The sequence below is a fragment of the Panthera uncia genome, chromosome B1 (assembly GCF_023721935.1).
Source record: "Panthera uncia isolate 11264 chromosome B1, Puncia_PCG_1.0, whole genome shotgun sequence".
NCBI lineage: Eukaryota > Metazoa > Chordata > Mammalia > Carnivora > Felidae > Panthera > Panthera uncia.
Window position 1 is genome coordinate 62,317,360 of NC_064811.1, and position 16,982 is coordinate 62,334,341.

General features: G+C 38.7%; 1 protein-coding gene across 1 annotated transcript in view; it reads left to right on the top strand.

Annotated features, from left to right (window-relative positions):
- FRAS1 (Fraser extracellular matrix complex subunit 1) overlaps window positions 1–16,982 on the top strand; it is a 425,706-nt gene that overhangs the window by 166,502 nt on the left and 242,222 nt on the right. The window contains exons 5-7 of the mRNA XM_049632097.1: window positions 3,908–4,067; window positions 6,655–6,788; window positions 16,524–16,607. Of these exons, the coding sequence (XP_049488054.1) occupies window positions 3,908–4,067; window positions 6,655–6,788; window positions 16,524–16,607 (378 nt within the window). The remainder of the gene's footprint in view (window positions 1–3,907; window positions 4,068–6,654; window positions 6,789–16,523; window positions 16,608–16,982) is intronic.

The following is a 16,982-nucleotide window of genomic DNA, read 5'->3' on the forward strand; positions in this document are numbered from 1 at the left end:
TTTTTAAAAAAATGTTTATTTATTTTGAGAGAGAGAGAGAGAGCACACAAGCAGGGGAGGGGCAGAGAGAGGAGAGAGAGAAACTGTGCCCTTTGGATCACCCTAAGGATCTTCTTCTGTGGCTTTGACACCAAGCATTGGAGATTCCCTACCAAGTGTTTGCTGTTATTCCCATAATTTTCAAGCTTATTGTGAAGGGAGAATCCCCTGCCTCGTTTTATGTCTCTTGAGTTAGATAATAGATGCACATCATCAGAGAGCTTGAAGGTACTGAAGAGATTAGCTAACACAACCCTCTCATTTTACAGATGAAAAAATGTGGTGATTGACAGGTTGTTATTGTAATTAATTTTTGTGGTCTCTGTGTGAAAGGTCGTGTGATTGCAAATGTTTAAGAAACAACTGTTAGTGTTTCTTAGTAGCAACAGAACAAGCTCTTATTTTAATGAAGTGAAATGTCAAGATGTTTAGAAGCAATCTTCTGACTTTTAATAGATAAAGAAGTTCACTTCAAGCTGTTTTATATGCAGCCTTCACATTTTAGTTTATTTAAGACATATAAATGATTCATTCGATATTTTAAACAGTAATTTGCCTTCTGATGACAAAAGTAAAAATATGTTTATGGTGAAAATTGGAAAATAAAAAAGTGTATAAGCAGAAAAAACATCATTGGTAATTCTCAAGCTATGAAAATCACTGTTGGTGTTCTCTCAGTTTTTTGGAGAGGAGGTAGCAGGGGAGATGGATAGATATATATGTTCTTACGTAATTATAATTATACTGTGTATACAGTTTATGTCTTACTTTTTAAATATAACGTGTTGTGTATAGTTCCCTGGCACACCTTGGAGAACATGATTTCCTATTGTTAGGGATTTGTATAGCTTCTAATTTTCATGATCATATTTCCAACTTTGGTACATAAAGAACAATGAAATGGAATTCCTTATATTTAAACATTTTGTGTATTGTTGATCATTTTCTTCAGATAACTTCTTTTAAGTGAAATTAGTAGGTCAAAGCATCTAAAGATTTTTTTAAATTTGTTTTAATGTTTATTTATTTTTGAGAGAGAGAGACAGAGTGCGAGCAGGGAAGGGGCAGAGAGAGAGGGAGACAGAATCCAAAGCAGGCTCCAGGCTCTGAGCTCTAGAAGCTGTCAGCACAGATCCTGATGCGGGGTTCAAACTCACGGAGTGTGAGATCATGTCCTGAGCCGAAGTCGGATGTTTAACCGACCGAGCCACCCAGGCAAAGCATCTAAAGGTTTTGATTATCGAAGCTGTGACATCTGTGATCATTAAAATTCAATTTTAAGTTGTCTGTGTCTAATGAGAAATCCAGTGGGAATATCACGGCTCATGCAGCCTTTCTTCAGGTGTGATTACCCTGGGTAGGCCCCACCTGGCTGAGTATTCCAGGTGCTGTGGTGAGGGAAGGCTCTGTGAAGGAGAAAATGCCATTCCACTGCTGTTTTGCCAACACTACTATGAATTTTAAACTCTTCCCATATCTGATATTAAGAAGTATTATCCAATTTTATTTTAATTAATATCTCTTTGCAATTTATAGTATTAAATATTCTATAAGCTTGTTTTCTGTTGATTTTTTTCTTACTGCTTGGAAATGACTTTATATAATAGAGTTTAGTTCTAATTAATATAATTTGCAATTTTTATCAGCTTGTCGTTTGCCTTTTGACTTTGTTTATAATGTATTTTTGACAGACTTTTAAAATTTTAATTCATTAGAGGGGCGACTGGGTGGCTCAGTTGGTTAAGCGTCTGACTTCGGCTCACGTCATGATCTCATGGTTCGTGGGTTCGAGCCCTGCATCGGGCTCTGTGCTGACAGCTCAGAGCCTGGATCTTGCTTTGGGTTCTGTGTCTCCCTCTCTCTCTGACCCTCCACTGCTTGTGCACACACACACTCTCTCTTTGTCAAAAATAAACTTAAAAAAATAAAATTTTTACTCATTAGAACCTATCAGTTTTTCTCTTACAGTTTCTTTCTTTGCTTTTATGCTTAGGCTTTTCAAAGTATAAAGGTCACTTGCCCCCTATCTTTTATTAGTTAATAGTTTATTAGCAAGTTGTGGGCTTGCCCATTTATATGCTGTACTAAATTTGAAGTTTTATATTTAATTATAGCAGAAATAAAAATTGGTGGTAGAGGACTTGGCCTTGATATTTATGTCCATTTCTATGGTCACAGATGGCACACGGGTGTGAAAAGGAGGAGGAAGGCTATGAACTCAACACAGTGGAAAGAGGGGAGAGGACTGAGCACCCTCTACCTGCCACCCTTCCTCTCCCTTGCCTGCTCTTTAAAAAACTACCTCATATAATCTTTATAGTAACCCAGTGAAGGAATGTTGTCATACCATTTCAGTTTTTCAGACCAGAAAGCTGAGATTTAGAAAGATTAAGTCACTCACCCACAGTTCCTAAGGCAGGGAGGGCTGAGCTGGGAGCTTCCAAGGAAACACTTGATGCATCTGACTCAGTGCATACTTGCATTATTGTTCTCTTGTGCTCCAGTAAGTCCATCTAGAAGAAAGTAATCTTCATGACAGTAAGGTGAGGACTCGGTTCCCAAATAATTGGATGACTGTGAGTGCCTATTACTATCATTATAATAATAGCACAGGTTATTAGTAATGTCAGCCGTGGCTTGCTTGCAACCTGGCTGTAATTTGCAGAATAAAGGGGTACTGACTTGTTTAGGTAAGACAGAGTTCTTTTGTGTTTGGGAATGCTGAATAACTATTCTGGATGCTAGTTTGAGAAGCAAGGGGACATTTATTTTCTATGCTTCTCAGTCGCACAGTTGTAATCCCCAGATTATATTTAGGTGATTGAGCACCTGGAATGTGTGATGTTTTTAGTAGAAATCTATACATGATTTGTGCTGGATCAGTTATCATCATGTTGCATTTAATAGAGGCAAAGGAAATCAGTCTCCAAATATTTAAGAAAATGTTATCGGAGGAAAATTTCATTCATTAAACTTATCTCCCCCCTCCCCTCACACACACACATCTTGTAAAAGGCCACCATTATTCCATTCTGCCATATTTTGACAGCTACTTCCCCAGGCAATCAACATATTTGTAGCTTTTTATATTCAGTGTTCATCACCCCCAATCTGCATCATATCTGAGGGGGGCTCATTTAAATATTTTTGGTACTCAGTAAGTCATAGAACTCAAAACAGGGATCTGTTAGATCACTGATACAGTGCTAGCTTTGGGAACATGATATCCCAACCTGAAGTGGATTAGCAGCATTCTATATATGTAGATGGGCTCAGAGTTGGCTCTGTAGTTTGTGGAAGAGCTGGCTGAAGCAGATGCCTCTTGCTGGCTGTCGTATTTCCCCAGGACCTAAAGATTATTGGAGCAGAAGAGAGGCAGAGGGGGACAGGGAGAAGGAAGGATAGGAAAAGAGGAATATGGGAACTAATCAGGGTTTTAAAAAATAAAGGCAAAAAACGAGAAAGAAAGAGAGAGAAAGAGGAACAGAGTGAGAGCTATTGAAAATAATAGGACCATTATAAAGAATTCAGTAAATATATGTATGTGTATGTGTGTATATTTTACGTTAGACTTTATAGAATTTTTTAAATGATTGGGGTTAGGGTATCTTTTATTTTCTTTTTGTGTATTTCTGAAATTTTCAAATATAAATCTTAGGGATACTAAAAAGAAAAGAAAATTCAGGTTTTTAATTGGTCTCTGGCTTGGAACATTATAAATCCTGGTCTTAACCTTGTAAGCCTAGAGCCTTCTTCCATCTCTCCTGAGCACCATCCTTCATTTGTGTAAGAGGTTTGCTTCTGTCTGGTCAGATGAAAGCTATATTCTGACAATAACCTTCTTATTCTTTTTTCCCCTAACCCCCAGCATGGGACAGAGTGGGTCTCCTCCCCATGCAGTGTGTGCTCGTGTACGCATGGGGAAGTCCGATGCATGCCCCAGCCATGCCCACCGCTGTTGTGCACACAGCAGGAGCTGGAATTCATCCCCGAAGGGAGCTGCTGCCCAGTCTGTGTGGGCCCTGGGAGTGAGTATGAACTTCTGGAAAGAAACCCTCTTTGCCTTTGAGGTTTACATGATGACATCCCAACTTTTTCTTGCTCAGTGTGGCTCAAAGACCCCTAACCCGGTTCTTTACTGGAACCAAGTTGGATCCTTACACTTGGCAGAAGCAGTGTTGCAGAGAGTGAGGCTGGAACTGATCTCCAAGCTCCATTCCAGATTTGGGATTCTGCAAGTTTCTGATTTATTTATTTTGTGCTGGCCAGATGCATCCCTCTGCATCCACAGCTCCCAAGAAGGAAAAAGAGGAGGGACGAGATTCTCTGATATGATTCCATAAGGGCCAACGTAGTTCCTCCTGCCTCTTGGCAGAGAGAAGAATGAACAAATCACTTCTCCATGTAGCATCACTAGCGCTAATTCTGCTGGCTGGTCTTTGAAATGACATAACATCTTTCTCCAAGACACACAGAGCAAGAAGCCGGTAACTCATTTGTCTCTATGGCACCTTCACTGTGGAGAATATGCCTGCCTACAGACCGAGGCCCCGTTCAGCAAGCCAGGGGCACATTTCCAGGTCCTTTCCTTGGAGTCCGTGCTTGGTCCAAGTCCTCCTTTTATTACAGTTTAGGACTATATGTCGCTCCCATTTTTATAACTAAGTAGTGTATACTTCACGACAAATACAAATTATTGTCATTACTGCATTACATCCTCTCCTGGCATATGATTACAAAAATTACTCTTTTATTTAATAATACCTGGAAGCTACACTCTTATTTTTTGCCTTTTCCCTTTGAAAAGACCCTGGTTTCTTTCTCATCCCCTGTTATTCCATGCCTGGCAATCCGTTACTCTGGAGAACCATTACAGGGATTAAAAAGTATGCTTAGGAAATGATAAAAGTACAATGCTTGCCTCACACATTTCAGATGTCATCCACCAGAAGAGCACTGACAGCTAGCTGCTTTGGGCCAAATAACCCTGCAAGTAAAAATACTTGAACAACAGAGTTTGTGGGTGGTGAGTAGGCTGGCTGAGTTTGTGGGATCCTTTCTTATGCTTTAAGAGGCTTTCTTCTTGGCATCCATGAGAAAGACATATTGGAAGCATTTTGCCTGGAGAGACTGGAGGATCAGCCAGGGCCAACTTCATAATTTGCTAGGTGCAAAATGAAAATACATGGCCCCTTGTTCAAAAGGCAGTGGGTCTTTCTTCTGTGGTCTTTCTCAACTGTCAAGTTTTTAATTTGCGATTTAATGTCATACTCCTTCAGGTGTGGGGATACTTCCCGGGCAGGTGGAGACCTTACAGGCACCCCAGGGCCACATCCTGCTACTTGGTGCGTAGGGCACATGTACTCCCCTAGCACCCGCATCCAGGTCCCTGCTCTGGGTGCAAGATGGCAGTGTTCACAGTGATGTCGGGGTCCAGGAATGAACAGTCAAGAAAGAATTCTTGAGACATATTTGGTGCAAAAAATGTGGTTTTATTAAAACACAGGGACAGGATCTGTGGGCAGAAAGAACTGCACTAGGGTTGTGAGGAGTGACTGATTATATACTTTCATTGGAAGGGGGTTAGGGATAGCATAAGTCTCTAAGGAATTTGGAAGCAAGGTTTCCAGGACTTTGAGGAGCTAGCTGCTGTTAGGATCATTTACTACTGTCTAGTAAAACCTTAGACATGAGGTCCTTCAGATGTATATCAGTGGGCCATATGCTTGGAGGATGATTACTAACATATATCTTGGTTGGGGTGGTAGAGGTAAAGGAAGTTTCTAAAGGGATTTTTATAAGTTTAAGAAGACTTATAGTATCCTGGAGGTCGGGCTAATGTCAAACTAAGGTTGCCTTTTGCCCTTAACAAAGCATTAATATCAAGGCAGCTGAGTTCCTAGAGGAAGGTCACCCTGTCTTAAGTACTTGTCAATGGGCTGTGGAGGAAATTTAATTTTTTCTTACATTTCTTTTGCCTTTGTTCTCCGCATCAACTGAGTGTGATTTTGGGAGCAAGTGGCTGAGAACCCATCTCAGGAAGACAAGGGGGTAGTGGAATGCAGGACCATGCATCAGCTGAGGCTCCCTAGCACATGTCATGTTGTCTCACCAGACTTCACTTACAAAACTTAGGAAGTTATTAAGAACTCCATACCGTGACTGCAGAGTTTTTTTTCTTTAAAGTTTGTTTATTTATTTTGAAAGAGAGAGACAGAGAGAGAAGGGGAGGGGCAGAAAGAGAGGGAGATATATCTATATCTATATCTATATCTATATCTATATCTATCTATGTATATCTATATATCTAATCTATATCTATCTATATCTATATCATCATCTATATATAATATCAAGCAGGCTCCCCAGGGTGAATCCCGACATGGGACTCCAACTCACAAACCTTGAGATCCTGACCTGAGCCAAAATCAAGAGTAAGGCACATAACTGACTGAGCCACCCAGGTGCCCCTGACTGCAGAGTTTTAATCCCCAAGTCTGAGCGCCCCCAACCACAGGGCCCTGTGTGACTACACTGGCTGCACACCCATGCAGTCAGCCCTGGGATCAGCAAGTACAATCCCCCCAGTAATCCTTATTTTTTCTGACCTTCCAGAACCTTGTTTCTATGAAGGCCATGTATTCCAGGATGGAGAAGACTGGCCACTGAGTCGGTGTGCTAAATGTGTGTGTAGAAATGGGGTCGCCCAGTGCTTCACAGCTCAGTGTCAACCTCTGTTTTGTAACCAGGTAAGGAAGACAGCCTCTAAATGGATCCTTCATAGACTATTAACTTCACTGTTCAGGAATTTGAGCCTCTTCTGAATTTGTCAGGCAGGCCTCAAAAGTACTAGGAAAAAGAAGCAAAGGCTGTTTTATTTTCCTTATACTTTTGGAGACCACCCTTGAGATGTTTATTTTACTGTTAGAAGCTATAGATAGGTCTAATTGTCAGCCATTTAGGGTAATCTTTACGTAATGAAAGTGAGCCTTGAGGGTACCTACAAAGAAGGCAGTTGCAGATGTTGCAAAAATGTCAAACTAAACATCTGGAAAAGCCAGTAATACGATCAGGTATTGTGTCTCAGTGCATAGGTATAGTCTTGCTTTTAAAGACATATGCATGTCTTTGAACATGATTATCCAGATGTGTACTTTTTAATTCTTATAAGATAATGATTCAAGTTATTCAAATCTTCTCTGGGAAGCTTTAAAAAAATGGTGGGATTTTGTTCTTCATTTAAAGTTCATCTGATTTTCAAAACATTGGACTCTTCACACAAATTTAGAAGAGAAAATCAATGGCAAATAAATGTGGTATACATGGTATTTTATAGTTTTTACTCTTCCAGAGGCTCCTATGGATGTTCCTTGGCAGTTGACAGATAACCATGAAAGGAGTTTGCCTCCAGTTGAAAAATAGCTCATTTTTGATCTAAGGAAAAGCTGGAAGCCAACATTCAGTTGATACAGAGCAGTACTTTGTGTCAAATAAAACAAAATCAATAACATGGCATATTGTGACAATTGGGCAATATTTTTAAAGGCAGACAAAAGGCAATTAGACAAGAAATGCTAAATGCCAAATAAAGGGAAAATGTATCTAATTGAAAGACTCGATTGTATTACCCACTCTACCACAACCACCATGCTCATGTCCCATCTCCCAATTCATCACAAAGTCTTCTCCCAGTGCTGAGATTACAAATGAGCTTCTCTGTAGAGTTGCACAATATCTCACATTCAGAGGACGCTGTAGTGTTGGGGCATTTTGATTTAGCACTTTCCAGGATTCAGTTCCCTTGTGTATGAAGGGTAATTAAGCAGTTTGCCACCATTGCAATAAGGAAAGTGGGAGGAGGCATGGAGGAAACACCACATTGTGAGCCTTCTGCTTTACATCTTTGAAACCTTAATGGACTGCATGTTAGGGGGATAGATACTGGAATAATTGAAAGTGCTAGTTCCCTTTTTTAAAAACATTAAACACAAACTCTAGCTTCAAACACTGCACTCACATATAGTTTGCACTGACATACATAATTAACTTAAAAAGATGAAATTTGGTACCATACTTTAGAGCTAGCTGATATGCAAGCATTCTGAAGTCTTAAAAATAGGTTGATTTTAATCACTCTTGTATCATTAAGTTTGTATTTTTGCCATCACATACTTTAGAAAAACAACTCTCAGATTATTTAGAAATATTTTTCTTGATTTAATATCATTATTAAATATGAGATGTTCTGATGATATAAAGGGGCATTATAAAATTTAGGCTTTTGATGGTAACATCATCACCACTGTCTACCTTCTACCATCATTGTCATCATCACCATCACCACAGTTTTGGCATTTATTATGTGCCAGTCATTAATTTTAAGGGCGTTGTAGTTCTCATAAAAACCTGATTAAGTAAGAACCATTATTATCATCCCCTCTTGCTGATAGATAAAACTGAGATATGGAGAGCTTAAGTGACTTGCATAAGGTACCACAGTTAGGAAGTAGCAGTGCTTTTAACCTAGTCAATTCTGCATCACAAATTCAACAGACCACACCTGACTCATTTTTTTTAATGTTTATTTATTTTTGAGAGAGAGAGAGAAAGGGTGAGTGGTGGAGGGGCAGTGAGAGAGGGGGACAGAGGATCTGAAGTAGGCTCCGTGCTGACAGCAGTGAGCCCAATGCAAGTCTCAAACTCACAAACTGTGAGATCATGGGGCCTGAGCCGAAGATGGATGCTCAACTGACTAAGCCTCTCAGGTGCCCCACCTGACTCATATTTTTAACCATTATACTATATGGCCTTCCAAAATGTTGAGTTATATAGCATTTATGTATAGTAATAATCACAATAACAATAGTCACTACCAGACTTGAACATGATTGCAACTATTTTATATGCATTAACCCATTAAATGTTAAAAACACACAAGTCCATCAGAAAAAGTGTGTTTCCAGGTCTTGAGCTCCAGAAAAAACTTGATTTTTAATGTAAGAGGTTTTTTTTCTTTTAAATTGTAAAAGGAATCTGTACTTACTAAGCAAATTTGGAAAAGACAGAAAAGCAGAAAATGATCATCTATATTTCTACCATTCAAAAACACCACAATATATTTTGGGGTAATTCATTCCAATTTTTTTGTAGGCAAATGTGGATATATTTTTTTTGTTTCATGGTTGTAATCACATTTTAGAGGCTGGGATAATCCAGAGAACTCCCATTTGATTCAACAAAAAATGACCATCAACAAGGCACGTCATAGTCAAATTCACAAAATACAGAGACAAGGAAAGAATTATGAAAGCAGCAAGGGAAAAAAGTCCTTAACCTATAAGGGAAGACAGATAAGATTTGCAGCAGACCTATCCACAGAAATTTGGCAGGCCAGAAAGGAGTGGCAGGATATATTCAACATGCTGAGTCAGAAAAATATGCAGCCAAGAATTCTTTATCCAGTAGAGTTGTCATTCAAAATAGAAGGAGCGGTAAAGAGTTTCCCAGACAAATAAAAGCTAGAGGAGTTTGTGACCACTAAACCAGCCCTGCAAGAAATTTTAAAGGGGACTCTTTGAGTGGAGAAAAGAAAAAATAAAACAAAACACCAAAGTAACAAAGACTAGAAAGGACCAGAGAACATCACCAGAAACATCAACTCTACAGGCAACACAATGGCACTAAATTCATATCTTTCTGTACTCACTCTAAATCTAAATGGACTAAATGCTCCAATCAAAAGACATAGGGTATAAGAATGGATAAGAAAACAAGACCCATCTATATGCTGCTTACAAAAACTACTTCAAATTTTTTTTAATGTTTATTTATTTTTGAGAGGAAGAGACACAGAGTATGAGTGGGGGAAGGGCAGAGAGAGAGAGGGAAACACAGAATCCGAAGCAGGCTTCAGGCTCTGAGCTGTCAGCATAGAGCCTGATGAGGGGCTCAAACCACGAATTGTGAGATGATGACCAGGGCCAAAGTCAGACACTTAACTGACTAAGCCACCCAGGTGCCCCACAAGAAACTCATTTTCGACCTAAAGACACCTGAAGATTGAAAGTAAGGGGTTGGAGAACCATCTATCATGCTAATGGTCATCAAAAGAAAGTTGGAGTGGCCATACTTATATCAGAAAAACTAGATTTTAAAATAAAGACTGTAACAAGAGGTGAAGAAGGGCATTATATCATAATTAAGGGGTCTATCCACCAAGAAAATCTAACAATTGTAAACATTTATGTGCCCAGTGTGATAGCACCCAAATATACAAATCAATTAATCACAAACAAAGAAACTCATTGATAATAGTACCTTAATAGTAGGGGACTTCAACACCCCACTTACAACAATAGACAAATCATCTAAGCAGAAAATCAACAAGGGGACATTGGCTTTGAATGATACACTAGACCAGATGGACTTAACAGATGATATTCAGAACATTTCATTCTAAAGCAGCAGAATACACATTCTTCTCAAGTTCACATGGAATATTCTCCATGATAGATCACATACTGGGTCACAAATCAGCCCTCAATGAAAAGATTGAGAAAGAAAACCAAAGCTAGAAGCATCACAAGTCTAGACTTCAAGCTATATTACAAAGCTGTAATCATCAAGACAGTATGGTACTGGCACAAAAACAGACACATAGATCAATGGAACAGAACAGAGAACCCAGAAATAGACCCACAAAGGTATGGCCAACTAATCTTTGACAAAGCAGGAAAGAATATCCAATGGAATAAAAACAATCTCTTCAGCAAATTGTGTTGGGAAAACTGGACAGCAACACACAAGAGGAATGAACCTGGACCACTTTCTTACACCATACACAAAAATAAACTCAAAATGGATGAAAGACCTAAATGTAAGACAGGAAGCCATCAAAATCCTTGAGGAGAAAGCAGGCAAAAACCTCTTTGACCTTGGCTGCAGCCACTTCTCACTCAACGTCTCCAGAGGCAAGGGAAACAAAAGCAAAAATGAACTATTGGGACGTCATCAAGACAAAAACTTCTGCAAAGCGAAGGAAACAATCAGCAAAACTGAAAGGCAAATGAAGGAATGGGAGAAGATATGTGCAAATGACATATGAGGTAAAGAACTTATCAAACTCAACACCCAAAAAACAATCCAGTGAAGAAATGGACAAAAGACATGAATAGACACTTTTCCGAGGAAGACATCCAGATGGCTAACAGAGACATGAAAAGATGATCAACATTGCTCATTATCAGGGAAATACAAATCAAAACCACAATGAGCTACTACCTAACACTTGTCAGAATAGCTAACATTAACAACTTAGGCAACAACAGATGTTGGCAAGGATGCAGAGAAAGAGGATCTTTGTTGCACTGCTGGTGGGAATGCAAAGTGCTGCAGCCACTCTTGAAAATAGAATGGGGGTTCCTCAAAAAATTAAAAATAGAACTGCCCTACAACCTAGCAATTGCACTACTAGGTATTTATCCAAAGGATATAGGAGTGATTTGAAGGGGCACATGCACCCCAATGTTTATAGCAGCACTATTGACAATAGCCAAAGTATGGAAAAAGCCCAAATGTCCGTTGCCTGATGAATGGATAAAGAAGATGTGGTATATATAATGGAATATACTCAGCAATATATATAATGCTGATTATATATATAATATATAATGGAATATCACTCAACAATCAAAATGAATGAAATCTTTCCATTTGCAACAACGTGGATGGAACTAGAGTATATTATACTAAGCAAAATAAGTCAGAGAAAGACAAATATCATATAATTTCACTCTATGTGGAATTAATAAAACAGATGAACATAGAGGGTTGGAAGCAAATATAAGATAAAAACAGGGAGACAAACCATAAGAGATTCTTTAATACAGAGAACAAACTGAGGGTTGCTGACAGGGTGTTGAGTGGGGGGATGGGCTAATTGGGCGATGGGCATTAAGGAGGGCACTTGTTGGGATGAGCACTGGGTGTCATATATAAGTGATGAATCACTAAATTCTATTTTTGAAATCATTATTACTCTATATGTTAACTAACTTGGATTTAAATTAAAAAATAAATTAATAACAATAAAAGAGAAGTTGGTGATAATCTCTGACAAAAAGAAATATCATATGTTCAAACAGGGTGTTGTTCCCTTAGGGAGGGATGTAAATTTATACTGAAATTGCTTGCTTTCAACTTTTGTCCAGATGCCTTGTGAACAGAGCTCTGACCCATCCACATTTTTGTAGGTACATTAAAATGGTCTGTTCGGTCTGATGAGAGTTGTTTCTGATGATATTACCACCAATTTTTTTAAATACTATAATTTTCCCATTCCCCATGTTGATTAATCTGAGTAGGTTGAACCTCATCTTTGAATCTTCTTTCAAGAAAGGTAGAAGATTGTATGTCTTCTCAGACACTAAGTGTTTGAAAATTATTATTTAAAAAAAATTTTAATGTTTATTTGTTTTTGAGAAAGAGAGAGAGAGACAGAGCACAAACAGGGAGGGGCAGAGAGAGGGGGGGACACAAAATCTGAAGCGGGCTCCAGGCTCTGAGCTGTTAGCAGAGCTCAACATGAGGCTCGACCTCATGAACTGCAAGATCGTGACCTGAGCCGAAGTCAGATGCTTAACTGACTGAGCCACCCAGGCGCCCCTGAAAATCATTTTCTTATTGCCCACATACATTAGGTATAATTGGAGGGGTCAAAAATTGGGAGCCATTATTAATTTCTTCACATCCCAACTCTGTGGACTCTTTTCCACTGAATCCTGAAATCTAGTGCCCTGGTGGGAAAGTCTGATGTCTGCTTGCTTTCTATTCCATTGTGTTCAGCTAATTTTAGTCTGTTGGATTCTTGCAGGTTGTAGCTTTATCTTTATAATCAAAAAAAATTTTCAGGATATTTCTAGGTGAGGTGTCTTTTCACCTTGTTGCCTAGAATATGGTGAAGCCCTTTCAGTCTGTATTCTAGTTTTTTAAATGCTTTCTCCAGTTATGGTTTTGATTTAGTCATATTAATTCCAATTATTCTCATTTCTCCAGAAACAGTTATGATGATTCTTGGATTGCTCCCCTCCCCCCTTATTATCAATCATGTTCTTTCTTACCATTTTTCACTTTGTGTCTTTCCTCTTTCCTCTTCATATGGAGAGAGCTTCTTGAGTTTGTATTTACCACTTCTAGTATTGATTTTAATTTGACTATTTCACTTTTTCTTTTAATTCTTCCTTATTTTTCCTCTCACTGGTTCATCTAGTTTTTTATCCTAATGCTTATTCTTTCTTTATTGCTGCTTGTTTCCATTTAATAAAGACTGCATTTTCTTGCATCTTACTGAAGTTGCAAAATTGCTTTTAAGTCCTTTTTTTTTTTTTTTTTTTTTAGATCCTATAGGTGTAGTTTTCAGAAGTCTGCTCTTTCTCTGAATCTTCAGAACATTATTAGTTTTGTTTGCTCTTCAGGGTTTTTCCCAAGCTCCTTGCCTTTTATTTACTCATCCTTGATCAAGAGAAATCTGTCCATACCCACTGCTCGAAAGCTGCAAGGGTAAGTGGCCTGCCCCTGGCTAACTCCCCTTCTTGGATCCATAGCCAGATGCTAAGAAATATGTCTCCTTGTCTGAGGGTTTCCATTTAGTATGTCCCTATTGTACTAAGATTGGATCTTTTTCTACCTCCACTGCTCAGCCCTCTTACATTTTTAATATGTGAAACAAAAAAACTGTAATCCCCAGTATGCACCGCTGCAAAGGCTCTCTTCCTCCCTCTCAGTGACCATGTGCTTTTCAGTTGAGGCATTGTCCTATCCTGCTACTTTTTATCACTCTCTCTGCCTCCTCCAACACACATACTTCCCAGTCTTCCCTCCCCTGCCCCCCTTTTTTACATTATGGGCTCTGATTAGATGTAGCAAGAAAGATGTTGAGGGAGGTGAGGGCTGGCATTCTGACTGCTTCCAACAGTTGTGGCCACACACCGGAGGGATGAATCTGGGTCGTGTTTGGTATAGAAAGGCAGGGAGTTAGGCAGACGTGATGGTTCTTATATCTATTTAGGTTTACACAGCAAAGAAAGGCCATAAAATGTCTTATGCTCAATGGGACTTCCTCATAGCAGTGGCAGGGGGTTGGATGTTTTACTTTTTGGTGGTGAAATTTTTATCTCTTTCTATATCTACAGAGGTATCATAGTGGGAAAATATTTCACCAAGAGCTGTTAGCCATAATACACCATAAAATTTTTATCATAAATATTTTTATTTAAGGAATATGAAAAACCACAGTTAAATATATCCTTAATGGTAGTCCTACCCCAAATTGTAATGACAGTAATCATAGTTTTTTTGTATCAATTTCTGTGTTTACTGAAGGTACTATATAAGACCTGGGGTTGGCGAACTTTTTCTGTAAAGAGCCAGATAGTGAATATTTTCAGCTTTGTGTGCCATTCGGTTGAAACAACTACTCAACTCTGCCATTGTAACACAAAGACAGCTATAGATAATATGTAAATGAGTGGACGTGGCTGCGTTCCAATAAAAGTTTATGGAAACAGGTGGTAGGCTGGACTTGGTCCATGATCCATAGTTGGCTGGCCCCTGTATAGCCTATGCTTTTGGAAGGACAAATCTACATAGCCCAGGATGACATGATACAGATAGAAGATAGCAACAAAATGCACTGTTAAAAATCTTTTCCATTTTTCTGACCTATTTTACTGTGCATCTTCTTACTTGCATGTCCAGTCTTGCTTATGAAGCACCAGCTCGGGTGAATTACCACCTCTCAGTCAGATAGTTCTCTTGTAACCTGGGATATCTTCTCTTTAAATGCTTTTCTTTCCTGCCCTTATTGATCTGGATTGGTGAATAAAGATTCTGTTTCTGTCAATAAAATATATAATTGGGTATTGCCAGTAAGAATTAGAAAGTTTGATTTTCCTTGTATCAACCTTACTACAGCTAATTCCTTCCCCCATGCTCTTGAGATGACTCTGCTACTATACTTGGGTCTAGTCCATGTTGGTTAAGATAGACTGATACTAACTCTGTGCTGATTCAAGATTTGTGATCCTGACATTCGTTCCCTGTTTACCAAGCATTGTATAAATTCATTTGTTTACTACAATAAAATTACTGAATAGTGTGACATCAAATATACCGTTATTTTACTTCCTCACTAAAATTTCATTAAGCTGAAGAGTTCTGAGGTTCAGAAATGCTTGATGATTTCAGCATGTGTCCCAATTTTCACTACTCTATTAAACATCAATGGTCATAATATTTTTCATGTAGAAGAATAAGGAAATGAAATAACCTAAAGCATCAAAAACAGTTGTCATTTTAATTCCAGTGACTCAGTTGCTTGAAATAAATCCCTATTAGATAGTAATGCATTAATTTAACTGATCACATATAGTTGAGTTAAAGAACTACTGAGGTATGACTGGAACCGTTCAAGAAAAGTTAAAGCTCTTTTGTGCTTCTTGTAAGACAAAGTGAAAGTAACTGTAAGATAAACCAGTTCTTGGTCCTTAAAGTTTAGTATATTGTAACCTTGCCTTTAATTTGTCTACCTTCCTGTCATTCAAAAGGTTGTGGTGATAAATCAAAGTGAGAAGCTGACTCTTTGGTATCAATGACGGAACTGTTCTTGTGAAAATTCTTTGCAGGGCAATGGAGACAAATGGTCTAATATTTGGGGGGTGAGAGTGGTAGAGGTGAGAAGTAGGGAGAGGGCAGGGAGCAGTTCCTTGGGCGTTTAGTCTCTGTCACCCACTTTTTTCTGCCCTTATTCCCAAATAGCTCACCTACTTTTTTTCTGCCTTTATTCCCAAATATCTAGAGATACGATTGATTTTTTTTGCATGTAGTGCATATATGTAAATGTGTGGATTCACATAAAGATGCAAAAGAATAGTGAAGTAGCTTATCAATAGAGGGATAACTTCGTTTTGGATTTAGCGATAACTCAGCTGGAGTGTAAATATCCTTAAATATTGGTATGGTTCTGTGCTGTGAAGTCTTGCTCCAACCATTATCATAACCAGGTTGGCTGTGTGACCTTGGGCAAGTCACATAATCTCTCTGGTCTTTACTTTTCTTGTTTGTAAAACAAGGAAAAGAACATCTACTTCTTAGGAAAGAAGCCTTAAAATAATGTAAAGCCTTAAAATAATGCCTGATAAACACTGAGTACAATTATTATTGTTATTATTATTATTTGTGCTTTTGTTTGCTCTTAGAAAAGAGGGTAGGACTTGAGGAATATGCAAATGTCTTAAGAATCACACTGACTTTGGAAGTGCAAATTCTTATCAAAGCACCAGGTGACTAATAAATACTAAACGAGAGGAAATTGCTATTTATGGATGCTTGAGGCACATGATTGAGTGGGCTATGAATGAAATTTTCCTACTATTGTGGGTTTTATTAATGTCTCCTTTTGATGGATTGTTCCTTTTTTTGGGTCTAAGGATGAAACTATCATCCGAGTTCCTGGAAAATGTTGCCCACAGTGCTCTTCCCGATCCTGCTCTGCATCTGGCCAAGCATACGAGGTAACCTTTGATGTCCCCACTGTAGGTGTTTTGACATACGTTCTCACACATATGCCCTCCGCCCTTCCAACCACCACACCTCCCCACCCTCTTGTCTGAGTCTTTGCCAAGATTAGTAATTCAGTACATAAACAGCTTTTTTCTTCTCTTTGTGAAAAGCCTTTATGAAAAACTTAAGTTGAAGGGGATTAGAAATATAAAGGAATGTGCTGGCAGGCAGCACCTGGTTCACGAACCTTGGTGAACTTACTGTTCACACGTCTCAAAGGGAAAAAAGGACTATCATTGGTTACTATCAGTTTACACTTAGGTTGGAGGCCCTGGAATGTCTATCTGCTTTGGTTGGATTGCATGTACTGATATCCAGAGACAGCT